We start from the raw sequence: 26,969 nt of genomic DNA, 5'->3' as shown, positions 1-26,969 counted from the left end.
TTGCTTACAACACTCTCAAGGGGTACGGTCATGAAAGTCTCAGGAAAGTGTAAGAACTCCTTGCTCGATGGCCCCCTTCTCCCGGCAAAACACCTAGGCAGTGCTGGGGTGATAGCAGGGAAGGCCCGCAGACCCCGCGTCTCTCTTTTTTTTTTTTGAGACAGATTTTTTTTTTTTTTTTCAGAGACAAGTGAACATTTATTTTTGGGCCTTTCTTCCTATTTCAAGTCTTTTTTAAAACAAGGCCCCAGGAATCTCCAAATTCAATTATGTCCCTGGGCTTGGTCGACTGGTGCAGGAGTCTTAGGGAGCCTTGTACAAATGCTAGAGTTACTCGTTTACCAACATTAAACTAAAACACTGGAATTTTTCCTTGGAACTGGACTGTGATGAGAGGTGCTTGCCATGAACATAAGCTACTGTTTCTTCTCCTCCTTCTTCTTCTTCTTCTTCTTTTTTTTTTTTTTTGAGACAGAGTCTTGCTCTGTTGCCCAGGCTGGAGTGAAGTGGCGTGATCTTGGCTCACTGCAACCTCTGCCTCCCAGGTTCAAGTGATTCTCCTGCCTCAGCCTCCTAAGTAGCTGAGACTACAGGTGTGTGCCACCATGCCCAGCTAATTTTTGTATTTTTAGTAGAGACAGCGTTTCACTGTGTTGGCCAGGCTGGTCTCGAACCCCTGATCTCAGGTGATCTACCCGTCTCGGCCTCCCAAAGTGCTGGGATTACAGGCATGAGCTTCTGTCTTTTCTTTGACCCTTCATTTCCAGTTTTTGAAGATAAAGCTGGAAATCCTCTTCTCTGAAGATACTTGATAAAATTTCCCAAAAAAACAAAAACACATGCCTATACTACACATGCTTCCACTTCATTAATAAAAATTTCCTGCAGTTTGGCACCTGGGTCTAGTTCAGCTGGCGGATGAGCTGACTGATGCCTTCACCCCGATAGCCAGGTGTGCCCATCTCCTTGAGGAAGCCCACTCTATTTTTGGTAGCATGACAGGCCACTGAGAGGTGGAAAGGGCGCAAGAACCATGAGATCTCCTGGAAATGCTTCCCTGGGAAGGCAATTTCATGAATGAGGTCTTCCAAGCAAATGACGCCAAACTTCCCCAGGTGCTTCTCAATCACTGTGTTGTCTGTCAGAGGGATGGTCTTATTCTTGACCTTGGCTTGTCCATGTTTCAAAATGAGTTCTTCGACAGACTTCAGATTTGGAAATCCCCAGGTCACATAAGGTTCCACTATAAGCAGCATTTTTAGGTTGTGGGGGGTGACTTTTACAAAGATACCACTAAAAATTTTCTTTAGGCAAAGTCTCACAATGGTTCTCTGCACCAGTAAACTCACGCCATCAATTCTTTCGATGCGTACAACAAAGGAATGTTTATCTGGCAATTCCAAGGCATGATGTTTCACTTCTAGTCGTCTGAGATGCACTTTATCACATTTCTGCCATCAGGAATCATGTAGGAATGATTCCAGTTGCTTAAACCTGAGCCCTTTTCCTTTCCTCTGCTCTTTCTTTGACAAAAGTGCCTGCTTTGCCTGGGTGGCTTTCAGGGCTTTGCTCTTGCTCCGCCATTTTTCTAGTGTTGCAGCTACTGATCATTAAGACAGAGTCTTTTGCTGTGGCCCAGGCTGGAGTGCAATGATGCAATCTCGGCTCACTGCAACCTCTGCCTCCTGAGTTCAAGGGGGGGGGGGGGGGGGGGGGGGGGGGGGAGGCAGGAGTCGAACGTGCTCACTAATACAATTGCCTGGGGCCTGAGTCCAGATTGATGACGATTGCCTTGCTAGCCTCACGCCTCCAGCCTGGGAAGAGCAATGTCAAAAAAAAAAAAAAAAAAAAAAAAAAAAAAAAAAAAAAAAACTTGTCAGCCTCCTGAGTAGCTGGAATTACAGATGCCTGTCACCATGCCCAGCTAATTTTTGTATTTTTAGTAGAGATGGGGTTTCACTGTGTTGGCCAGGCTGGTCTTGAACTTGTGACCTCAGGTGATCCACCTGCCTCAGCCTCCCAAAGTGCTGGGATTACAGGTGTGGGCCACCGTGCCTAGCCCTAAGTCTCTTATTAAGCCATTGGCAAGTTACTCAGCCTTCTGGTCTTCAGTCTTCCTTTAAAATGAGAGTCATCATAATCTCTACCTCATAGGGGTGCTGTAATGACTAAACGAGATGTAATGGCCAAATAATGATGTAAAGAGTCTAGCACAAGCCTCACAGGAGCAGGGGCATAATAAATGCTGTTACTGTTGGCCCAGGGTGAGGTAGGGACTCACCTGTGCCCAGGTAATATGATCCATTGCTGGGCAGTGCTAATGGCTAAGGAGTGTTTCCAGGGCTGGCAGCAGCCTTTCTCTTCCACCAGTTGGTGGTTTTCAGTGGTCTTGTTTCTGGCTTTGTGAATGATAAACTGGGTCTCTCCTTTGTCCTCAGCCATTGAATCCCATATTTGAGGACAGCTATTGGCTTGCCCTAGTCCCAGCCAAGCTCTCTTTCCTTCCAGTTCAATATTTCGGGTTGTCATCATCAATCAGTTTCCGCCTGGCCAAATCCTTAACTGGTATCTCTTCCCTGGTTCTCTTTGGTTTGTCACCTTCTCTTTCTCACTGTGTGGTGGCCAAGAGGGGACTGGATACCTAAGGCAAGGACCCCATTTCCCAGAGAACAGCAACCCTCCTGGTTGGGTCTTCTGATTTAAGCGGACATCATTATAAGCTTGTGGACAGAATGAAAACTGCCAGTGTATTTGTCTCTCTTCTTTCTTTCTCCCTTCCTTCTTCTTTTCTTTTTCCTTTTTTTTTTTTTTTTTTTGAGACAGAGTCTGGCTCTGTGCCCCAGGCTGGAGTGCAGTGGCACCATCTCAGCTCACTGCAAGCTCCGCCTCCCGGGTTCATGCCGTTCTCCTGCCTTAGCCTCCTGAGTAGCTGGGACTACAGGCGCCCGCCACCACGCCCTGCTAATTTTTTTGTATTTTTAGTAGAGACAGGGTTTCACTATGTTGGCCAGGATGGTCTCGAACTCCTGACCTCGTGATCTGCCCACCTCGGCCTCCCAAAGTGCTAGGATTACAGGCTTGAGCCACCGCGCCCGGCCCCTTCTTCTTTTCATTTCTCTCTCTCTCTTTTCTTTTCTCTTCTTTTTTTCTCTTTTCTTTCTTTCTTTTTCTTTCTCTCTCTTTCTTTCTTTCCTTTTTTTTTTTTTTTTTTTTTTTTTTTTTTGATGGAGTCTTGCTCTGTCACCCAGGCTGGAGTGCAGTGGCTGCGATTTCAGCTCACTGCAACCTCTGCCTCCCGGGTTCACCCCTTTCTCCTGCCTCAGCCTGCTGAGCAGCTGGGACTACAGGTACACGCCACCACGCCCGGCTAATTTTTTTATATTTTTAGTAGAGATGGGGTTTCACCGTGTTAGTCAGGACGGTCTCGATCTCCTGACCTTGTGATCCACCTGCCTCGGCCTCCCAAAGGGCTGGGATTACAGGCGTGAGCCACTGCGCCTGGTCTCTCTCTCTTTTCAACAGAAATTTTCATCTCACCAGATTTTCCAGTACTATTCTTATGTAACCAGTTTTTTGGAACCTCAACACAAGACTTAGCACTCATCCCCGGTGAATTTCATCTTGTTGGTTTCCACCCAACTTTACAATCTGTCAAGGCTGCTTTGAATCTGCTTCAGTCACCCATTGTATTGGAGCTGCCTCCCAGCCAGCAGCCATCTGCAGGGTGAAGAGCGGCTTCCTCTACCTCCATTCAAGGGACTCATGACAATGCCAGGCAGCCCAAGGCCAGGATGGAGCTTCATAGAGATCTCCTTCAGCTTTATCAGAATTGTTCAGGTCTAAATCCGAGTCTCTATGATCCAGCTCACATTTATGTCTTGTCTATAAGGACAAATGCCAAATGCCCTGCTGGATCAAGATAAGTTGTCTGGAGCCATCCAATCGCAATGATGGAAGGAGGAGGCAATTTGGCTGGTGTTCAAGGATCACGGCTTAATCTTTTCTTAAATGCGTTCAGTCACCCAAATAGAAACCTGTTCCGAAACTTGCCATGCATGGATGTCAAAATATTCTTTTCAGAATTTACTATTTATACCTTTGGGTAAAATTAAATACCAACAGCTCTTGCTGTTGTATTGTTCATCAATGGCTTCCCCCAACACTTGGCGTCAAGTCCAAAGTCCTCCCCATGGCCACGAAGTGTTCCTGCCCTCATCCCCCATCTCCTGAACCCTCACCCACACCTGCCTCCAGCCACATGGGCCTCCTTGCTTTTTTTGAACGCGCTAAGCCAGCTCCTACCCTAGGGCCTTTTCACTGGCTGCTCTTTCTTTCCAGAACATTTTATCTTCATGTAGCTGCATGGCTCAGTCATTCATCTCCCTGCTTATCTCATCAAAGAGGCCTTCCCTGAGCACCCTACCTAAAATGTTAGTGGCACCCCTCCAAACATCCACTATATTCTTTTTTTTTCTTTTTTGAGACTTAGTGTCACTCTGTTGCCAGGCTGGAGTGCAGTGGCATGATCCTGGCTCACTGCAGCCTCCGCCTCCTGGGTTCAAGTGATTCTCCTGCCTCAGCCTCCTGAGTAGCTGGGATTACAGGTGCCCACCACCGTGCCTAGCTAATGTTTGTATTTTTAGTAGAGATGGTGTTTCTCCATGTTGGCCAGGCTGGTCTCCAACTCCTGACCTGAGGTAATTTGCCCGCCTCAACCTCCCAAATGCTGGGATTACAGGTGTGAGCCACCGCACCTGGCCCACCCACATACAATCTATCACTCTCTCGCCACCTTTATTTTCACTCACAGCACTGACTGCTACTAACCATACATTTATTTATTTGTTTACTTCACTTTTTACCTCTGGAATGTAAGTTCCAGGAGGGCAGGGACGTTGCTTTGTTCACTGCTGCATCCCAGCACTGGAATAGTGCCAGGCATGTGGTAGGTGCTCCATGATTATTTATTTTTATTTTTAATTAAAAAGAATTTTTTTGGGGGGAGGGGGGAGGGAGAGCATTAGGAGATATACCTAATGCTAAATGACGAGTTAATGGGTGCAGCAAAACAACATGGCACATGGATACATATGTAACAAACCTGCACATTGTGCACATGTACCCTGAAACCTAAAGTATAATAATAAAAAAAAAAAAAAGAATTTTTTTAGCCGGGGTCTCAGTCTGTCACCCAGGCTGGAGTGTAGTGGTGAGATCAAGGCTCTCTGCAGCCTTGACCTCCTGGGCTCAAGCAATCCTCCTGCCTCAGCCTCCTGAGTACCTAGGTCTACAGGCACATACCACCACACCTAGCTAGTAATTTTTATTTTTATTTTTATTTTTGAGATGGAGTTTGGCTCTTATTGCCCAGGCTGGAGTGCAATGGCACGATCTTGGCTCACTGCACCCTCTGCCGCCCAGGTTCAAGTGATTCTCCAGCCTCAGCCTCCTGAGTACCTGGGATTACAGGCACCTGCTACCACAGCCAGCTAATTTTTTGTATTTTTAGTAGAGACGGGGTTTCACCATGTTGGCCAGGCTGGTCTTGAACTCCGGACCTCAGGTGATCCGCCCACCTCGGCCTCCCAAAGTGCTGGGATTACAGGCGTGAGCCACCTCTCCCGGACAATTTTAATTTTTTTTAGAGACAGGGTCTTTCTCTGTTGCTCAGGCTGGAGTGCAGTGGCACGATCATAGCTCACTGCAGCCAAAAACGCCTGGGCTCAAGCTATCCTCCTGCCTCAGCCTCCCAAAGTGCTAGGATTACAGGCATAAGCCACCATGCCCGGCCAATAAATATTTATTGAACCCAGGAAGGAACAAATCCCTCAGGACTCCAGGGAAACCTCCCCACCTGTGCCGCTCAGCTCTACTCACCAAAGCTGGAGAGCTGTCTTCCATCCTCATCCTCTTTCCTGGCTGAAGGCCCTTCTTGGTGGGGAGGAAGGGACAGCAGCTGGGTAGCCAGGGAGCGATGCTTGCTCTCTCCTCCCTGGCATGACGCTGCCTTCCTCAGACAACAGCTGAGCCAGCCTCCCTCTGCCCCTTCTCACTCCAAACAGCTTTAAAGTCCTTTTTTGATAGGAAGGCAGGGAGAGCGTGTTATTTTTCCATGCCTCAGGTCATTGTGAAGTTTACCCTTCTGAAATCATAACAAATGTGCTATTTAAAGCTGCCCTGGCTGGGTGAGGTGGCTCACGCCTGTAATCCCAGCACTTTGGGAGGCTGAGGTGGACGGATCACCTGAGGCCATGAGTTCAAGACCAGCCTGGCCAACATGGTGAAATCCCTTCTCTACTAAAAATACGAAAATTAACCAGGTGTGGTGGTGTGCTCCTGCAGTCCCAGCTACTCAGGAGGCAGAGGCAGGAGAATTGCTTGCACCGGTGAGGCGGAGGTTGCAGTGAGCCGAGATCATGCCATTGCACTCCAGCCTGGGCAAGAGTGAGATTCTGTCTCAAAAATAAATAAATAAATAAAGCTGCCCACCAAGGACACAGCCTGCCTTCTCTGATGCTCCCACCTCCTCACCTGCCCTCCCATCCCATCCTGCCCTTAGACATGTTCATCCCCCTCCAGTCCTCCTTGAGGCCCTGCCGCCCTTTCTCCCTTTTTTCTTTTTTTTTGAGACAGAGTTTCACTCTTGTTGTCCAGGCTGGAGTGCAATGACGCAATCTCAGCTCACTGCAACCTCTGCCTCCTGGGTTCAAGCAATTCTCCTGCCTTGGCCTCCTGAGTAGCTGGGATTAGAAGCGTGCACCACCAGGCCCAGCTAATTTCATATTTTCGGTAGAGACGAGGTTTCTCCATGTTGGTAAGGCTGGTCTCGAACTCCCAACCTCAGGTGATCTGCTCACCTTGGCCTCCCACAGTGCTGGGATTACAGGTGTGAGCCACTGCGCTGGGCTGTCCCTCTTTTCTCTTAAACCTACCACCCCAACTCTGTACTTCCTGACACTCCCCAAAGACAGTGATTTGCAAACTTCACCCTGGCAGAGATTCTCTCTGTTCACAGTTCCACCAGCCCTAGGTCCCCGTCCAAAACATTCCTTCGGTCCTCTCTCCTCTGGCCCCAAAAGGAGGCAGCATGCTCAGCATCAGGGCTCAGTCTCTTTATTAGGCAGCAGGAGGGGGTGGCCCAGCTCTGTTGGGAGGGAAACGACACCAAGAGGACCCCATGGAACAGCTCCAACCCAAAGCTTGGAGGCACCTCGTTGGAGAAGGGGTGATGCAGGTAGCACGCCCGACCCTCCTGCTAGAATAGTGTAGGCTGCACCATCACTCCCCCTCTTCATCATCTTCTTCCAGGGGTGGCCGGTTCCGCTTGAAGAAGCCAACCTGGGGGAACACGGGGGCCAAGGTCAGGGTATAGAGATGATTTGTTGTCCCCAGAGCACATGTGAGGAAGTATGCTAGCTACGAGTGCCTCCCCGGACTAGCGCAGAACATGAATCCCATTGTACCCACAAATGGATGCCTTTTGACATTTAGAGATAATGCATGGAACAAATTGTTGGGTTTTTGTTTTTTCTCCCCTGAGTTTTTATTTTTTTCTTTTTTTTAGATGGAGTCTCACTCTGTCACCCAGGCTGTAGCGTAGCGGCTCCATCTTGGCTCAATGCAGCCTCCACCTCCCGGGTTCAAACAATTCTCATGCCTCAGCCTCCCAAGTAGCTGGGTTTACAGGTGCATGCCACCACGCCCAGCTAATTTTTAGTAGAGACGGGGTTTCACTCTGATGGCCGGGCTGGTCTCAAACTCCTGACCTCAGGTGATCTGCCTGTCTCAGCCTCCCAATGTGCTGGGATTACAGGCATAAGCCACTGTGCCCGGCCTCTGAATTTTTCTTTTTTATTTTATTTTTATTGACAGGGTCTTGCTGCGTCACCCAGGCAATCCCTTTACTTCTTAGCCTCCCAAGTAGCTGGGACTACAGGTGTGGACTACCACACCTGACTAATTTTTTTAAAAAAACTTTTTTGTAGAGATGGAGTCTCACTATGCTGTCCCAAACTCCTGGCCTCAAGTGATCCACCGCGCCTGGTCCCCACCTGGAATTTTTCTTTTCTTTTCTTTTGAGACGAAATCTCACCCAGGCTGGAGTGCAGTGGCACAATCTTGGCTCACTGCAACCTTCACCTCCCAGGTTCAAGTGATTCTCCTGCCTCAGCCTCCCGAGTAGCTGGGACTACGGGCACCTGCCACCATGCCCGGGTAATTTTTGTATTCTTAGTAGAGATGGGGTTTCACCATGTTTGTCAGGCTGATCTCGAACTCCTGACCTCATGAACCGCCTGCTTCAGCCTTCCAAAGTGCTGGGATTACCGGTGTGAGCCACCACGCCCAGCCTGGAATTTTTCTTATACTGAAGTTTGTGTCTACATGACTCGATCATATGATGATATGTATTTGATTATTGTGGGTCTAGTGTGTGATTTTCCCTAAAAGCACCATGTCTTCCCTTCAGTGTGCTTGAGACTTCTCCGGGTGCAGAGGAGCGAGTGACCCTCCAGGGCCACATAGGAAGGGAGAAATAGGATCTAGACCAATCCTTGGGCCTCTTGCCTCACTCAAGGGGAAGGGCAGGGCTAGGAGGAAGTGCGTCTTGTCCTCGAGACCAGCCAGGAATTCCTGAAGGCAGGACTTACACCCTCTATACCCTCTATATCCTCTGATTCTTTTTGGTGGCAGGGGTGTCTAAAGGCCTCAGAATTTCAGGTGCTATCCTTTGCAGTGGTATGTACCTGGAAGGGTTCCCAGGAGAATGACATTTTTGTGTTTGTTTTACCTTTTTTGCTCTACTAGAGAAAGACATTCTATTTTTTTCTTTTCTTTTCTTTTCTTTTTTTTTTTTGAGACAGAGGCTTGCTCTGTTGCCCAAGCTGGAGTGCAGTGGCATGATCTCGGCTCACTGCAACCTCCGCCTCCTGGGTTCATGCAATTCTACTGCCTCAGCCTCCCGAGTAGCTGAGATTACAGGCATGTGTCGCCACGCCCAGCTAATTTTGGTATTTTTAGTAGAGATGGGGTTTCACCATGTTGGCCAGGCTGGTCTCGAACTCTTGACCTCAAGGTGGTGATCTACCTGCCTTGGCCTCCGAAAGTGCTGGGATTACAGGTGTGAGCCACCCCACTGGGCAGAGAATGGCATTCTAATAGTGGAGACATAGACCCCTGGTCCCTGGATTACCCACTTGGGTGGGCCACCATCTCTCCTTGACACCCTGTGGCAGGGCAGGGTGAAGCCTGTGCCCCGATGGGGACTCCACCGTCCTTCACACCTCACCTTCCACATGGCCAGGACCAGGATGGTGAGCAGCAGCAGGCCACCCAGCACACCCACCAGCACCCACCAGATTGGAATGGCCCTCTCCTCCAAGGCCCGGAGCAGCTGTGTCCGCACCTGGGGGCAAACCCACATGTCTCCTCAGTCACGTTGACACCTGCCTTTCACAAAGACTCAAACCTCAGGCTGGTGACCTCCAGCCATGCCACCCACCCGTACCACCCCTCAGACTTTTCTGGCTGGGCACTGACTGGGGGACAGTGGGTCCTGCAGGACTGGTCTGCTCCATCCCAGCACACTCACCTGAGCTTCCCCTCGGGGCAGGCTGAGCTGGGGCACCGCATAGGGGAGGGAGGACACGTTGAACCATGCATGCGACTGCAGCACAAACTGATCCAGTGGCCTCTGGGCAGGTTGGGGTTGAAAGCCGTTTACACCCACAAGAGGCCTATTGGTTGCAGGAGTCCAGGTCCCACACTCCCGGCGGGGAAGACCTGCCTCTGGCCTAATCCCACTGCAATCCCCCAGAGTAAACCTTGCCTTCCCTCTCTTCCTGCCCTCCCACACCCAACCCCGCCCCTCCCAGAGCAAAGTGGTCCCCGCCCAGAAGGCCCGGCCCCGCCCCCCCACGGCCCACCCCACCTGGTAGAGGCTGGGCAGCCACAGGAAGGCCAACACCGTGACCATGGCCCGCTGCCCGCGCGCCATCTCCTGCAGGTCACACTGCACCACAGTACAGGGCGCCGAGTCGCAGCTCTGAGGGGAGGCGTCGTCAGTCCCCAGCCCGTCCCGGCCCATCACCCCATCATCCCCCACCCCTTTACCCCCAGGACCCAACGCAGAGGGGTCCGAGGGTTCAGGAAGCGGTGGCCTTCCCATCAGGAAGGGCCTCGGATCCAAGCTTCGGATGCTGTCTCTCCACGGGCTTGCTCACATAGTCCCAGAGATGCAGGGAGGGTCATCCCCCAGCGCGCAATGCCCAGGTCTATGATAACCTTGCTTTGGCATTGTTTTATGCTCCTTAACGTACTGGGAAGCTTTTAAAAGGTGCAGGTGTCTTTCAGCTCACCCCAGACACAAGCCAGCATGCTCCTCCATGTTCACTTGAAGTGCTCCCTGGGACCAAGCGTGGCCCACAGAGGCCCACAGCACACCCGGACCCCTCTCCCTCCTCCCATCCCCTCTGCCCCTGGGCTCCCGGGGGAGGCCCGGCCAGAGACTAGAGAGCCTGCTCACTACGAGAACTGGATCCTGAAGCCTCGAGGGCTGCTCGGGCTCTGGCAGGAAGATCTGTCTGCGATCCCGCTTGTGATGGGCCCGGTGAATGGGAGAGGGGCTGGGGGTGGGCAGCCCCCAGTCCACCTGGGGGGGCAAAGGAGTGGTCAGGCCCAGGTCTCCCCCGAACCCCAGCCCATAGAGGTGCCCTAGTTGTTGGTCTGGGGCTGCCTTCACAGCTCTTTCTTCCACCTGGCTCTCACCTTGAGGGGGTTGACAGGAGGCTGTGGGAAGCACTGAAGGCCCCCCTGGGGCTGTATATCCAGGATGTAGAGCAGGTCGGAGGGCTGGGACTGCCCGGGGAGGTGGATGCTGAGGTGAAGGCCATTCACAGTCCCAGGGCCATTGTTGTGGAGCTGAAGGGGTGGTGGTGGCAGGGTGCGGGGAGCTTAGCGCCTCACCCGGAGTTCTGAGGACTCGCTCACCCCAGCCAGGGATGAGAGGCTTCCCCCTACCTCATAGGTGTGCTCCACTTTGGGTCCCCAGCTGTCCAAGCTGTTCTGCTCCCTCTCACCTTCTTCTGCCGCCACCACCAGGGAGGCTGGAAAGGAGTTCCTGCAGGTGCCCAAGACCCCCAGAGAGAGTGTGATGCCCTGATTGGCCTGTGGGGTTTCCCCAGTGCCCCCTGGACTTTAGAGCCCTGAATGCCATCTCCCTTCTCCACCCCTGGCCTCTCACCCTCGCAGCTCCACTTGGGCCTCCGCCCGGACCGGCACGTCCAGCAGCACAATCTTGCTGTTTGGATTCTGGCTGTTCTTGCTAGAGGGGAGGGGATGGGGAGAAACAGGGCCAGGAACACCAGCCCAGTGACTCTCTGGGGGTAAGGCCAGAATTTTAGAGTTCAGAGAGAGCTAATTATACAAACAGCATGCCGCACTGAAGTTAGACCTGGGAAAGAACTTCCTCTAGGGCTCCAAGACTCAGACATAAGTCTCTGAGGAAGAAAGGGAACCAGACTTCTTCAAAGATCTTTTTTTTTTATTTTCTTTTGAGATGGAGTCTTGCTCTGTCGCCCAGGCTGGAAGGCTGGAGTGCAGTGGCCCAGTCTTGGCTCACTGCAACCTCCACCTCCCAGGTTCAGTTCAAGCTATTCTCCTGTCTCAGCCTCCCAAGTACCTGGGATTGTAGGTGCTCACCACCATGCCCAGCTAATTTCTATATTTTTAATAGAGATGGGGTTTCACCATGTTGGCCAGGCTGGTCTCCAACTCCTGACCTCCAGTGATCCTCCTGCCTTGGCCTCGCAAAGTGCTGGGATTACAGGTGTGAGCCACCGCTCCTGGCCTCAAAGGACCCTTCTGTATGGAAGGGACCTGAGGGGCTCTGCACGGGGGTCAGACAGGGGAAGGGTGGTGGGTAGGCACGCTCGCCAGATCAGTACCTCCGTATCTGCAGCTGGAAGGACACAGACTCCCCAGCCTCTTCCAGATTCCCCACGCTCACCAACATCGTGATTCCTATCTGGGATATGAGGAGGGCCAAGGTCACTGCCCAAATGCCCCACTTAAGACAGCCCTGCCCTGAATGTGGCCTCCAGTCTTCACCCTCCAAGATCACCATTATTCTTTCTTTTTCCTTTTTTTTTTTTTTTCCAAGACGGAGTCTCGCTCTGTCACCCAGGCTGGAGTGCAGTGGCGTGATCTCAGCTCACTGCAATCTCCACCTCTCAGGTTTAAGTGATTTTTCTGCCTCAACCTCCCAAGTAGCTAGGACTATAGGCGTGCGCCACCATGCCCGGGTAATTTTTATATTTTTAGTAGAGACGGGTTTTGCTATGTTGGCCAGGCTGGTCTTGAACTTCTGACCTCATGATCCACCCGTCTCGGCCTCCCAGAGTGCTAGGATTACAGGTGTGAGCCATCGCACCAGGCCACCATTATTATTTCTATTTTACCTGGAAGTCCACTGGGTAAAGGGGCTCAGAGAGGGAAAGTCACTCACCCAAGGACATGTGGCAAGGGAGTGTGAGACCCAAGATTCTGGCCCAGAACTATGTGGCTCTAAAACCTCACCCCTAAAATCTGGTTGTTCACAAGCCCCTGGTGGAGACCCGGCACCACAACCCAGCAGCCTCACCTGGGTGTTCTTCTTCATGGGGTTGCCCAGCTCACACAGCACCACCCTGGTGGTCTCATTCTCCTTCTTCTGATTACAGATGAGTCTCTCAAAGCCCTTCAGGAAGGCAATTCCAAGACAGAAATTACAGAGCATCATATATATATATTTAAGCTCCCTTGGAAGGTCTGGAAAGAGTTGTGTGCCAAGGTAGGGAGGGGGGGTTTCTTGGGGTGGGGTCTCAAGGGACTGTCACATGCTAGTGTGTGTATTGCTGTAGCACTATTACTTTTTAGGCATTTTCATTTTGGAAATAAAAAACACAAAACATTAGAGTATGACCCCGTTATTATAAACTACATTAACAACATAAAAAATAAATATATACTTATGTGAGTGCGAGTCAATATTGAAAAAAAGACTGGAAGGAAATCCACCAAATGTTAACAGAGGTTCCTGTTAACATTTGGTTCCTAAACCTTTTTTGTTTTTCTGGTTTTTGTAATAGAGTTTTGGAATTCTGTGCCATTAGCAAGTATTCCTCTTCCAAATTAAAAATAAAAATAAAAAATTACATCTTTGACAGCAAAGCAGAAGAGAAGAGGGACTCTCGGGGAGGGAGATGAGAGAGCCAAGGCTCCAGCACCTCCCAGGTCCCGGGTACTCTTCCCAGGGTGGGGGCCGTACCTCAACGTTGCTTAGGGCCCACATGTAGTGGGCGCCCTGGGGCAGGTGCACTGCCAGCTCTGCTTCATAGGCCCCCTCGCCCTCGTTGGCTGTGTCCATCTGCAGCTCCAGGACATTATCTGCCCCAACTAGGAGCGGGGAGCCCGTCCTGTGGGGAAAGAGGAGTGAAGCCAGGGAGCCTGGGTCCGGGCCCAGGATGTGGGAAAAGAGGGGACTCAGGTGGGGAGCGGGTATGATAGGCAGAAAGGGCCAGGGTTGGGCAGAGTGGGAGGCCTCCTCACACGCTGGCAGTGAGCTGAAGCTGGGGCACACACACGTCATCTTCCCCGCAGTCCAGGACGATTCGTGTCTAGAGGGGCACATTGGGGTGTGTGGGTAAGCTGGGGATGTGTGAGGTTTGGGGATTACATCAGGGTTAGGAAAACAGTGGGCTTGGGGTTCACATAGGGGCTTAGGGAGTAAGAAGATCTGAGGACAAAAAGGAGTTTGGGGATGGTATCGGGGCTCTGGGGTTTATTTGGAGGTTTGGGACAATGTCAGGGTTTGTCAATTTACATCAGAGCTTAGGGGATACTGGGATTTTTAGGTTTTTATTTTATTTTATTTTATTTTATTTTTGGAGATGGAGTCTCGCTCTGTCGCCCAGGCTGGAGTGCAGTGGCACGATCTTGGCTCACTGCAAGCTCCGCCTCCCAGGTTCATGCCATTCTTCTGCCTCAGCCTCCCGAGTAGCTGGGACTACAGGTACCCGCCACCACACCCAGCTATTTTTTTTTTTTTTTGTATTTTTAGTAGACGGGGGTCTCACTGTGTTAGCCAGGATGGTCTTGAACTCCTGACCTCAGGTGATCCACCTGCCTCGGCTTCCCAAAGTGCTGGGATTACAGGCGTGAGCCACTGCGCCTGGCTTTTTTTTTTTTTTTTTTGAGACAGAGTCTTGCTCTGTCACCCAGGCTGGAGTGCTGCAGCACAATCTCGGCCCACTGCAACCTCTGCCTCCTGGGTTCAAGTGGTTCTCCTGCCTCAGCCTCCCGAGTAGTTGGAATTACAGGTGTGTGTCACCATGCCTGGCTAATTTTTTTTGTATTTTTAGTAGAGATGGGGTTTCACCATGTGGGCCAGGTTGGTCTCTAACTCCTGACCTCAGGCAATCCACCTGCCTCGGTCTCCCAAAGTGCTGGGATTACAGGTGTGAGCCACCACGACTGGCTGGATTTTGAGGTTTTCATTAGGGTTTGGAATGACATCAAGGTTTTGGGGTTCACATTGCGACTTGGCACTAACCCTAATCCTGACTTGCTGTCAGGGGTCCTGCACCTCCCTGGCCTGTCCCCGCCTGTCCCTACCTGCTCCTGCACATGGGTGTCTCCATGCAGCACGACAGCAGGGGCCATTCCAGCCTCCGTGGGCGGTAGGGACACATTGAGGCTGAGCACAATGGGGCTCAGCTTGTCCCGGAAGTCTGCCTCATCCTAGGATGGGGGCAAGAGTCAGGCCATCTTACTACCATACACATCCCACCTTCTCCTGGCCAGTAGGCACCGTGTCCTGACCACCCCCGGACTCACAGCACCCAGCTCAGTGCCCCAGGGCTAGAAGAACAAGTCCAGTGGGTAAGTTCTACTCTCCCAGCTCTGCCAGTCCCCTGCCTGGGCGTACTCGAAGGAAGGCCATGGTGGTGTGGCAGATGGGGCTGTGCTTTCCGCCCAGATCCAGGTTCAGGGTGGTGCCTGCCTGTTGAGAGCCCAGCAGCAGCACCCGCCGGCCCTGGCGGGGCTTCTGCCGGTCCAGCTGCAGCTCGGCATTTAGGGCTGGCAGGGCAAGCAGAAGAGTCAGGACCTCCCTGGCCAGCCTCCGGGGGAGTCCAAGCCCGCCTCCCTCCTGCCCCCTTCATGCCACTCACATAGCTTCTGAGGAATGTTGTGCCCAGTGGCTCCAACACACATCTGGATGTTGAAGCTGCAAAGACATAAGTGGGGCTCAGGGGTTGGGGCCTTTCTGAGGTCCCAGATTCTTCAAGGCCCATGCCCTCTGCCTCCTCACCAGCTCACGGGTGTCTTGGTCTGGGGTAGGACACAGCTCTTCACAGCAGGATTCAGTGAATCTTGCACCAGTAGCTGGACAGAGGCCTTCACCACTGGCTGAGCTCTGATGGGATGGGGTGATGGGGTAGGCTTGCCATTGTGGCTCCTCCTGGCCTGGTCTCCTCTGATGGCATGGGACCTTCCCCATCCTGCCCCTGGAGCCAGTGCTCACCTGTACACAGCCACCTGGTTGGCCCCGTAAGCTCCCACGAGCAGGTCTACAGACATCAAGGAATAGGTCAGAATTGGCCATTAGAGAGGGCATGGTATCCTCATCTCATCTTCCCAGGGGTTCCCCACACCACCACCCCCACTGGAGGTTTCACCCAGCCCCTCTGGCAGTCCAACAGTGGGACACCAGGCCAGGCATGAGCCCCTGGCCATGTCTCTTGGCACTTCCAGCGAATGTCCAAGGGCCTTTCTTGGGCATTTCTAGCTGGAGGCAGTCCAGGGCACCTGGGTATCCGTTGTCATCGATGTCTACGGCACCTCGAAGGGAGAAGCCAAAGGCAGAGCCTGTGGGGAAGGGGCTGTCCAGGACCTGGGAGGGACGTGAGCTCAGCCCCTCACTCTGACCCAGGAACACCAGCACTTGGCCCCCGCCACTGGGACCCCCGTAGGGGGCAGCCACTGCAACGTCTGGAAGGAGTAACAGAAAGGAAGTGGCTGATTGTTATTCAGCCTCCCTAGATGACTGTAAAACTTTCCTGAGCTTCTCTGGGCACATCCCAGAAGACCAGGAAAGGGGTGCAAAGTGTGGGTGAAGGAGGCACTGCCCTACCCTCCAGGAGTTAACAATCAGGTGGGAGAGGGACCTGCCAAGTAGGATTGTTATAAAAACCGTGACAACTCTCACTGTCTATTGAGGAAAATATATCCTGAAAATTAAGCATCATTATTCCCTTTTTAAAATTTTTTTTTTTTTTTTTGAGATGGAGTCTCTCTCTGTTGTCCTGGCTGGAGTGCAGTGGTGCGATCTCGGCTCACTGCAACCTCTGCCTCCCCCGTTAAAGTGATTCTCCTGCCTCAGCCTCTCCAGTAGCTGGGATTACAGGTGCGCACCACCATGCCCGGCTAATTTTTGTATTTTCAGTAGAGACGGGGTTTCACCACATTGGCCAGGCTGGCCTCGAACTCCTGACCTCAAGTGATCTGCCCACCTTGGGCTCCCAAAGTGCTGGGATTACAGGTGTGAGCCACCATGCCCAAGCCCCTTTTAAATTTTTTTTTATTTTTAAGACAGAGTCTTGCACTGTCATTCAGGCTGAAGTGCAGTGCTGCGACCATGGCTTACTGCAGCCTCAACCTTCTGGACTAAAGCAATCCTCCCACCTCAGCTTCCCAAGCAGTTGAGACGACAGCCACCATGCCCAGCTAATTTCTAAAAATTTTTATAGAGACGCGATCTCCCTATGTTGCCCAGGCTGGTGTCAAACTCCTAGGTTCCAGTGATGCTCCTGCCTCGGCCTCCCAAAGTGCTGAGATTCCAGGTGTGAGCCACCGTGCCTGGACATCTAGCATCTATTTCTAATCTTCTCCATTTCATCAAACTCCCAGCCCCCCAACACTTCCTTCAGCAGGTGACATAATCTCTTACTTCAGGAAGAGAGGCAGCCCACTGTTATGCTATAATCCCACACCGACTTTCTTTTCCCTTTCCCCATTTGACCCTGGAAGAGGCTTCCTTCCTTTATCCTGACATTGGGCCAGTCACCCTCCCACCCCCTGAGGCATCACAGGGACTCTCTGCTGGCTCATCTCCCCATTTCCCCACAACATCATTTTCAACCTACTACATGTTCTTCCACATTGAAGTAATCTTCCCTTGACCCTCATCTCTTTTCCGTGATCACCTTTTCTCTTTTTCCTCTCATAGTCAAACATGTTCTTTTTTTTTCTTTCTATTCCTCAAATTCCTTTTTACCACAAACCTGTTGAAAGAGCTGTCTACATTAGCTGCATCCAATTTTTCACCTCCATTCATACCTTACCCCATTGCATTCTGGCTTCTGACCCTACCTTGGCCTGAATCAATTTATGTCACTGTCACCAATAACCTCCCCTTTTTTTCTTTCTTTCTTCCTTTCTTTTTTTTTTTTTTATTTTGTTGAGATGGAGTCTTGCTCTGTCGCCCAGGCTGGAGTGCAGTAGTGGCGCGATCTCAGCTTAGTGCAACCTCCACTTCCCGGGTTCAAGAGATTCTCCTGCCTCAATTTCCCAAGTAGCTGGGATTACAGGCATGAGCCACTAAATATCTGTGAAGTCACTGCCATCTCTAACTCCACCGCCAAAATCCACATCCAGGTGGTCATTGTCTCTTGCCTGGATTAAGGCAAACACATCCTAATTAGTCTTCAACTCTCCCATCTGCTCTCCACTTAGCGCCCCATGTGTCTAAGCCACATACTTATATGCTTAAAACCCATCCTGGTTCTGGCTGCCCTCAGGCCAACTCCATGCTTTTTGAGTGGCTGTTAACCCCTCTGCAGCAAGTAGGGCTCCTCTCTTCCCTCACCATTGTAGCCATCCCTGTTGAGGTCGCCCAGGGGTGCGATGGCAGAGCCGAATCGCCCATAGAGCTGTGTGCCAGTCAGCAGGAGGCTGGGGGCACCCAGCGCGTGGGGGCCTCGCGGCTGCAGGAACAAATACACACGCCCCACTTCGGCCAGTTTTCGGTCTGCCCGGCTCTCCATATACAGTGGAGCGCCCACCAGCAGATCATGCCTCCTGTGGGCCAGATGAGTGGTTACATGGGACTGGACCAGGGGTATGGTGGGGCTAGGGCTAAATCTCCCCGACCCTTGCTCTCCTGTTCCCCCAGTGGACACGTGAGACTAGGGGCTAGGAAAGGGAGACAGAGGGCAGCTCTGGTAATTTGGGACCCAACTGGGTAGGGGTGGGGCATGTCCCTCCTCACCCATCCCCGTTGACATCAGTGACAGCCACTGAATGCCCAAAATACGACGCCATCTGCAAGATGAGGAGCACCATCATTCACGCTGCTGGACCAGCATCCTCTCTAAGAAATGGGCCCTCACCTCCCGTGAAATATTCTGAAGTCTCAGTTCCCCCTCCACCCAGCCACTCCCACTCGGACCTGGCCCCCACCTGCTCTCCGCGCAGCCGGTGCAGCCTCTGGTAGTAGGAGTCCAAAATTTCCACCTGCACGGACAGCGCAGCCGAGAGCATCATTCTTGTCCCCAAAGCAGCCTCCCACTCCAGGTGAGAAAGCGTGGTTTGGTGGAGGCGGGGCGGGGGTGGGGGGCGCTCAGGAGTTGTCAGCCTGAGGACTGGGATAAGGGGCTTCGGGATGCCCAGTGGTGGGGGCACTTACCGCTCCCAGGGTCCCGCTCCGAGTGGGGGCACCGACGACATACTCTGGCGATAGGGAGAGCCAGGCTCAGGGAATGAGAGCCTTAGAACCTACCCACTTCCCGCTCCCCGTTCTGCACCCAGGGAAAATTTGTGTGCAGGAAGATTTCCCTACACAGGGAAGATTTCAGGAAGGCGCTCCTCCCCAGGCTGGGCTCCCCAACTCCCGCCCTAAGTGGATTTCTTGCCTGTAGTGTTGAGATCCCCGTCGAACTCGCCCACGGCCACCGAGTACCCTGAGGACACGGGTGCAAATTAGTCTTTTCCAGGGGAGGAAGCAGAGAGGGGATTGAGGGCAAAGAAGGAGGAGATTAAGGCCACTCAGCCCCAGCCCTGCATGGTGCAGATGGAAAACGGAGGCCTTCGAGGGACCAAGCCCTGCCCCAGGCTGCACTACGAGTCCACAGTGGAAGGGTGCGGTGGGCGCATGGGAGGTGGGCGGTCTGCGGGGAAGCCGCAGGAGCGGAGGGCGGGAGCGACTTAGGCGGTGGGCTGGCCGGCAGGGGTGGGCATGGAGGCTCCCGCAGGGGCAGGACCTGACCGTCTGCGGTGGGCGGTGACCCTTGGAAGTCTGGAAGGCCGGTGTTACCCCAGTAGCCGTCGAAGTACTCTGGGGTGCTGGAGTCAAAGGAGAGGCTCTGGGAGGGCACGTGCCACAAAAGGATGCCTGGGCGGTAACTCGAGAAAATATCCGCAATTGGAGCCTGGGCCAGGAGACCTAGGGCGGGAGGGACAACGGGTGTGGGGCCCAAATACCGGGGGTCTCCTTGGGCCGCGAGAAGGGAGGGAGGTGTACGGATGGGCACGTACCTAAGAAATAATAGCCGCCAGGAGCCCCAAGCACCAGCTCTCCGGCCTGGAAGAGAAGCCCTGAGGGTGAGAGGGGGCCCTGTTTGGGAGCCGCCCCCACTCCGCTTTTGCTCCCTACTTGCCTGAGTGACCACGGAGCTGAAGCCCGCTTCACAGTAACGCTTGTCCAAGCCTGCAGGAGACAGGGAGGAGGGGTCAGCGCAGGGGTGAAGGGAGGCGCGCGCGAGCCCGGAGGAGGGCTGGGGGGATCCTACACGGGCGGGCCTGGAGTCGGCGGGGCCCTGGGGCGAGGCCAGATCCAAAGCGAGGGCTGCGGCGCTGGGGGCGGGATCCGATGGGGGGCGGGGCTAAGCCGTCGCGAGTGGGCGGGGCCAGGTCGTAGCGGGCGCTTACCAAAATTATTTTCCTTGTAAATGCGGCTCAGGGTGTTCCCGCGACAGGGGGAGTACTCGGCGCGGCGGCCGCTCTCCGGCTGAGCCAAAAAGCAGCTGCCTACGGGCGTCTTCTCAGCCTCCTCAGTCTTTTCTAGGACGTTCCAGTGCTGCCAGGGGGCGCAGGCCTGGAGAAAGGCCACAGGAGTGGGGACGGGCGCGAGACTTGGGCTCCTCCTGGCCCCACGTGTCCCTGCCCCCGACTGTTCCTTGTGCCCTGTACGGCGGGGCCCACCACAATGATGTCGCTCCAGCTGACGACCGACGCCCCCAGTCCTTGACGGGCCTTGAAGGTTTGTAAAGTTTGGGAACCTACATTTCGGGTCTCATCACCTGGAAGGCACAAGAAGGGGTGGGGCGCTGAAGCCCGGCAGTCCACGTCCCTCTGGCCCCACCCTTGCTCTCCTTGCCTGGGACTCACGGAGGTCAAAGAGCAGCGAGGGGCACTGGCCGCCCTCGGCCCTCCAGGGGCACAGGAACACTCCGCCCGTCTCCTCCTGGCTGGGGCCCAGGGTCCGCGGGGCGCCCACCACGATGGCCACTCTGCATAGGAAAGCTGGGTGAGCGCCGCGCAGGTTCCAGCCTATCCCAGGCCCTGGCGCCGGCGCTGGGAGCACTGCCCGGAAGGCGATGTGGCATGGGGGCACTGGACCATCTTTCCTCAGTGACACCTCACAGACCACCGTGATGTACTTCTTCATCTTATGGACAGTGAAACCGACTCTCAGCGAGAGCAATCACGTGGCTAAAGTAACCCAGTGAGTTGAGAGTAGAGCTGGGACTATAACCATTTGGTTTGATTTGAACACCAGGGGTTTGAGATCTTTGCTGAAAAAGACCTAAACTCTGTACAACATCTCCATCCTTCCACCTACAACAAGAACCAGGGGTTCACATGCTCCCTAGAACGCCTGTCTAGACTGTTACCAGATCCCCTCTTGAGAGCTGGTTTTAATGAGGGAAGGTAGAAGGTACCTCTAAAGTGGGGCTGGAGTGTGTGTGCTGATAGAGATGAGGACCCTAGCAGATCTAGGTTTAAATCACAATTCTGCCATATGTGAAATAGGAATACCAATTTCATAACCAATAACTGGTTTTCACAACCAGTCAATGCTGTCAGGAGTAAATGTAATAAATATGAGTAACGGTTAGCATGGTCCCAGCCAAATACATAACAAACGCTCTTGAAACAATGCTATAATTTTAAAAATAATTTTGTTGTTTTGTTTTGAGACAGGGTCTCATTCTGTTGCCCAGCTGGAGTGCGGCAGCGCGATCACAGCTCACTGTAGCCTTGATCTCCAGGGCTCAAGCAATCCTCTCCCCTCAGCCACCCGAGTAGCTGGGACTGCAGGTGTGCAACACCATGCCTGGCTAATTAAAAAAAATTTTTTTATAGGCTGGGCATGGTGGCTCACACCTGTAATCCCAGCACTTTGGGAGGCCAAGGGATTACAGGCGTGAGCCTGTGTCTGGCCCATAATATTTTTTTAGCCTGCAGGATGTTTAAGTAGTGCCATTGGGATCACTACTTATAGGAGGGGAAATAAGCAGGAGTGGGCACAGGAAGGAGTTGAGCTGATTCAGGCCCAATGACAGCATTCGCCAACACCCCACGAGCTCTGGAACTAGAATGACCCTTCAAAATTGTCAGAGTTGGCCAGGCGTGGTGGCTCACACCTGCAATCCCAGTACTTTGGGAGGCCGAGGCGGGCTGATCACCTGAGGTCAGGAGTTCAAGACAAGCCTGGCCAACATAGTGAAACCCCGTCTCTACTAAAAATACAAAAATTAGCTGGGCATGGTGGCAGGTGCCTGTAATCCCAGCTACTCGGGAGGCTGAGACAGGAGAATCATTTGAACCCAGGAGGCGGAGGTTGCAGTGAGCCGAGATCACCCCATTGCACTCCAGCCTGGGCAATGAGAGCGAAACTCCATCTCAAAAAAAAAGGCTGGGCATGGTGACTCACACCTGTAATCCCAGCACTTTGGGAGGCCAAGGCGGGCGGATCACCTGAGGTTGGGAGTTCGAGACCACCCTGACCAACATGGAGAAACCTCGTCTCTACTAAAAATATAAAATTAGCGGGGTGTGGTGGCACATGCCTGTAATCCCAGCTACTCGGGAGGCTGTGGCAGGAGAATCGCTTGAACCCAGGAGGCGGAAGTTGCGGTGAGCCGGAGATTGTGCTATTGCACTCCAGCCTGGGCAACAAGAGTGAAATCCCATCTCAAAAAAAAAAAAAAAGAAGAAAAAAAGAATTGTCAGAGTTGATGAAAGAGGGCTGGACCCTTATCAAATGCCTCCCCCACACCTGCCTCCACTCTCCCCACTCACCCACTTCTCATTGATCAGACACTGGATGTGGGCCACCTTGGGAGGGGACTTGGAGTGAACTGGCTCTCTTCAGCAGAGGAAATCCCCTAAGTGGCTGACACTTGAAGGCTATCTGCCATTGCCACCCATTGCCACTCCCTGAAGCTGGTGGGCACAGTGTCTCTCATGATAAGTAGCTCAGGGTACATGCTATGAAGAGGAGGAGCCAAGACTCTAATCATGGCACTCTTGATTCTGAAACCTGATCAATACTAATCATTAATGACCTATTGCTTCTTTTCAAATATTTATAATGTTGATGGAGATGAGGGAAATGGAATAGAAATGCAAGGTGGGGGAGGGTAGACAACTTTAGTTCTGCAAATCAATTTAGGACATGTGCTTCTCTCCACATTTTTTTTTTTTTTTTTGAGACAGAGTTTTGCTCTTGTTGCCCAGGCTGGAGTGCAATGGCGTGATCTCAGCTCACCACAACCTCTGCCTCTCAGGTTCAAACGATTCTCCTGCCTCAGCCTCCCGAGTAGCTGGGATTACAGGCATGCGGCACCACACCTGGCTAATTTTTTTTTTTTTTTTTTTTTTGAGATGGAGTCTCACTCTGTCACCCAGGCTGGAGTGCAGTGGCACGATCTCAGCTCACTGTAACCTCCACCTCCACCTCTCCTACCTCAGCCTCCAACCTCCACCTCTCCTACCTCAGCCTCCCAAGTAGCTGGGACTACAGGAGTGTGCCACCATGCTCAGCTAATTTTTGTATTTTATTTTTATTTTATTTTTAATTAATTAATTAATTTTTATTTTTATTTTTTTTGAGACGGAGTCTGGCTTTGTTGCCCAGGCTGGAGTGCAGTCGTGCAATCTCGGCTCACTGCAAGCTCCGCCTCCCAGGTTCACGCCATTCTCCTGCCTCAGCCTCTTCGAGTAGCTGGGACTACAGGCGCCCGCCACCACGCCCGGCTAATTTTTTGTATTTTTAGTAGAGACAGGGTTTCACCATGGTCTCGATCTCCTGACCTCGTGATCCACCCGCCTCGGCCTCCCAAAATGCTGGGATTAAAGCGTGAGCCACCGCGCCCGGCCCTAATTTTTGTATTTTTAATAGAGACAGGGTTTCACCATGTTGGCCAGGCTGGTCTGGAACTCCTGACCTCGTGATCTGCCCACCTCTGCCTCCCAAAGTGCTGGGATTACAGGCGTGAGCCACCGCGCCCGGCATCCTCTCTGCATTTCAAGGTGTTGAGGGTGGAGTGGTTCATACAACTGACCCTTGGGGAAAAAATAAAACATCAACTCTTGTCTTCCCTTCGTTCTTGCTGTAGTTTCAGTGCCCATCACCCCACCTGTGCCCTGCCCTTATACCTTCACCTGGGCCAGTCCCCCGGACCCCAACATTCTTGACAAGAAATCAACCTGAATAAGCCCCACAATTCACCTTGCTCAACTGCTGTCACAAATGGGAAACTCGAAGCCCCCAGAAGCAGTGATGGGGAGGGGTCCTGCTCTCTCCCAATACCCAAACTTCCCTTACGGCTCACCTCCCATGGCTGTCCTTGTGGAAGTCCAGTGAAAATCCAAAGTGGCTGCCATTGGGGCCTGCATAGAAGGTGAGCTGCACTGGGTCCAGGTTCAAGGCCCAGGCTGGAGGGGCAGCACAAGGTCCCAAGAGCCGCAGCACCCACTCCAGAAGCCAGAGAGCTTGCAGTGGACACAAGGCTCTGGCCATCTTCCTTCTTCCACAACCTCCCAGGCAGGAATGGGCCAGCTCCTCCTCCTTCCCTTCAGATTCCTCCACAGGAAGTCTTTTCTTATCAAACTGGAACCCCAAGTAACTTGCTGAGCAATGGGGCAGAGCAAAGGGCTATAGCCCCTGGACTCATGGTGGCTAGAATTACCAGGAAGTGGGTGAGGCCACCCCGAGGGTGGATGCTCATGGCTGAAAGCCATGACTCCTCCCCTTTCCTGAGAATAGTTTATTACCATGTCCTATTGGTTCTGCCTATCAATGATGTCTCTTGAATCTTTACCCCATCTCTACTACCACTGTGCTAGTCCAAGCCACCATCACTTTCTGCTTGGGATAGCATGATTGTGAACTGGTCCATACCTGTCTACTCTAGCCTACAGTTCTAATCTCCTCCCTTCCCCCATCTGGCTGTACAGCTGTGGTGCTTTGTGACTTGGCCAGAGGTCGGGGAAGGAGAAGGAAGCTGCTGCCCCCTGATAAAACCTGAGGCTGCTGTATCTTTTTGGATACGGCATTTACCCACTTCCTCCTTCTACGACCTTGGGCGGCCTCAAGCAGCCATATTGGCGCAGCAGCTTCCTCACTCCTCCTCCGTCTTGAGCCAAGCTTTAGTGTGGCCACAGCAGTGCAGTCAGTGCTGGGAACAGGGTGGTGAATGGACCTTGGTCTAGGTGGCAAGGAGATTGGGGATAAAGTGGAGTTATTCCAGGGAATTTTGACTCACAGTTTCTGAGATTATGCATTAGCTGTTCAGTTGAAGGTAGGCCCTCAATCCTTTTTGGGTGATGGAGCTCTTTAACCATTAAGACTTCATTCTGGTGGAGGTCTTTGCCTAGGGGAGCCTTCCCTGACTCCTCAGGCTGGCCGCGTGGGCTAACACACATAGGCACAGCATTGGGCACACTGTTTACTCTTGGTCCGTTCACAGGATTGTGTAAATGAGTCCCTTGGGAGCAAGGCTCCTTGCTACAGCCCTAGAGACTATCCAAGAGTCCAATGTGTAGTACGTGTGTTGCTGAAAGACTGGATGGAAACACACACTAAGGATGGAAGATGCAAACATAGGGTGACAAAGTGAAGGGATGAGTTTTGAGCAGAAAGGCAAAGTCATTTTCTCTCGGGAAGTGGAAGAGGAGGAGTGCTGAGTCTTACTGGCACTCATGCCTTCCCAAAAAAGCAGGTTCTCAGGAAGGAGATTTAAGAGGTCTGCTAGGGGTAACCATAGCCACATTTTCCTTTTGATTTCTATTTTCTGACCAAACTTAACCATTGCCGTATCCTGCTCAACCACCCTGTGCCATTTTGAAGTCCCCTCATAATTTACTACCTCAGCATAGAGCTAAGAATCTTATCGTTTATAGGACAGGAAGCTAAAAGCCTGAACTTTGGTCTGGGCCTTCTTCATTGCTGAGTTCCCAGTGTCAAGTACATGGGAGGCATGTAATTAATGTATTTGCTTGAACGAATACTTAACCCAGTCCTCTACTTACCTTCCATCCTCCCACTGTCCTCAGGTGAGTGATTGCTGTATTACTGGTGTATTCTGTGAGGCCAAATATTAACTCACATTTCACTCAAGTTTTCAATAAGCATTTACTCTGGCCGGGCGCGGTGGCTCAAGCCTGTAATCCCAGCACTTTGGGAGGCCGAGGCGGGCAGATCACGAGGTCAGGAGATCGAGACCATCCTGGCTAACACGGTGAAACCCCGTCTCTACTAAAAATACAAAAAATTAGCCGGGCATGGTGGCGGGCGCCTGTAGTCCCAGCTACTCGGGAGGCTGAGGCAGGAGAATGGCGTGAACCGGGGAGCCGGAGCTTGCAGTGAGCCGAGATCGCGCCACTGCACTCCAGCCTGGGCGCGACAGAGCGAGACTCTGTCTCAAAAAAAAAAAAAAAAAAAATATATATATATATATAAGCATTTACTCTGTTCAAGGCACTGTGTTGATAAAGGATACAAAGATAACCATTAGGCCAGGTACAGTGGCTCATGCCTGTAATCCCAGCACTTTGGGAGGCTGAGGCAGGAGGATGGCTTGAGCTCAGGTATTTGAGACCAGCCTAGGCGATACAGTGAGACCTTGTCTCTATTTTAAAATTATAAAAAATAAAATATTTTTAAAACTCCAAAGATAGCCATCAAGGAGCCTTAACAAACAGCCCAGAAAGAGTTAAGACATGAACACACATAACTGCAGCAGAGAGACAGTAAAGCATGCCTTGAAAAATACACAGATTATCAAAGTCATGTATCATTGTTACTCATAACAACCCTAGGAAATAAGTACTATTATGCCCATTTTATAAACACAAAACTGTGGCACAAGAGTTTTAGGTAAATTGCCCACGTTTACACAGCCAATGGACGGCAAAACTAAGATTCAAACATGGGTCGCACTTCAACTCATGTTCAAGTTGCCTTTTGTCAGAGAATGAAAAGGTTTTTAGGCATAGAGAATACATGACAGCAGCAAAGGAACACAGAGGTGGGGAAGGACAAGTAGTTGACTCAGCATAGCAGAATGCTTAAAGGGTTGGACTGAGGCGCAAGGGGGTAAAGGAAATCTTGGGGATTCAAATCACTGGAGGTCCTTGAATGCCATATTAAGGAATCTGAACTTTAATCCATGGGGGATGGAAAATCATAAAGATTTTAGCTGGGCGCGGTGGTTCATGCCTGTAATCCCAACACTTTGGGAGGCCGAGGTGAGTGGACCACAAGATCAGGAGTTCGAGACCAGCCTGGCCAACCTAGTGAAACCCCGTCTCTACTAAAAATACAAAAATTAGCTGGGCGTGGTGGTGCGTGTCTGTAATCCCAGCTACTTGGGAGGCTGAGGCAAAAGAATTGCTTGAATCTGTGAGGCGGAGGTGGCAGTGAGCTA

General features: G+C 52.1%; 1 protein-coding gene and 1 pseudogene across 1 annotated transcript; both read right to left on the bottom strand.

Moving 5' to 3' along the window:
- Window positions 1-890: 890 nt before the first annotated feature.
- LOC115831482 lies at window positions 891-5,901 on the bottom strand (annotated as a pseudogene).
- A 1,196-nt stretch (window positions 5,902-7,097) lies between these two features.
- On the bottom strand, window positions 7,098-24,061 carry ITGA2B (integrin subunit alpha 2b). Its single transcript, XM_003282386.4, has 30 exons — window positions 23,874-24,061; window positions 20,422-20,543; window positions 20,236-20,333; window positions 19,963-20,128; window positions 19,692-19,741; window positions 19,570-19,615; window positions 19,349-19,477; window positions 18,948-18,995; window positions 18,722-18,765; window positions 18,496-18,549; window positions 18,305-18,357; window positions 17,903-18,114; window positions 15,844-16,026; window positions 15,560-15,605; window positions 15,347-15,451; window positions 15,207-15,262; window positions 14,963-15,114; window positions 14,650-14,775; window positions 13,585-13,652; window positions 13,304-13,451; window positions 12,638-12,733; window positions 11,943-12,022; window positions 11,240-11,320; window positions 11,017-11,116; window positions 10,765-10,917; window positions 10,523-10,648; window positions 9,929-10,042; window positions 9,590-9,691; window positions 9,287-9,403; window positions 7,098-7,338 (listed from the first exon to the last, which is right to left on the bottom strand). The coding sequence occupies exons 1-30, from the start codon at window positions 24,059-24,061 to the stop codon at window positions 7,279-7,281; spliced, it is 3,123 nt and encodes a 1,040-aa protein (XP_003282434.2). The 3' UTR covers window positions 7,098-7,278.
- Between the last annotated feature and the right edge of the window lie 2,908 nt (window positions 24,062-26,969).

Source organism: Nomascus leucogenys, chromosome 19 (assembly GCF_006542625.1).
Source record: "Nomascus leucogenys isolate Asia chromosome 19, Asia_NLE_v1, whole genome shotgun sequence".
In the NCBI taxonomy this organism is placed as follows: Eukaryota; Metazoa; Chordata; class Mammalia; order Primates; family Hylobatidae; genus Nomascus; species Nomascus leucogenys.
Note: the sequence above shows the minus strand (reverse complement) of the source record. Positions and strands in the feature narration are given on the sequence as shown.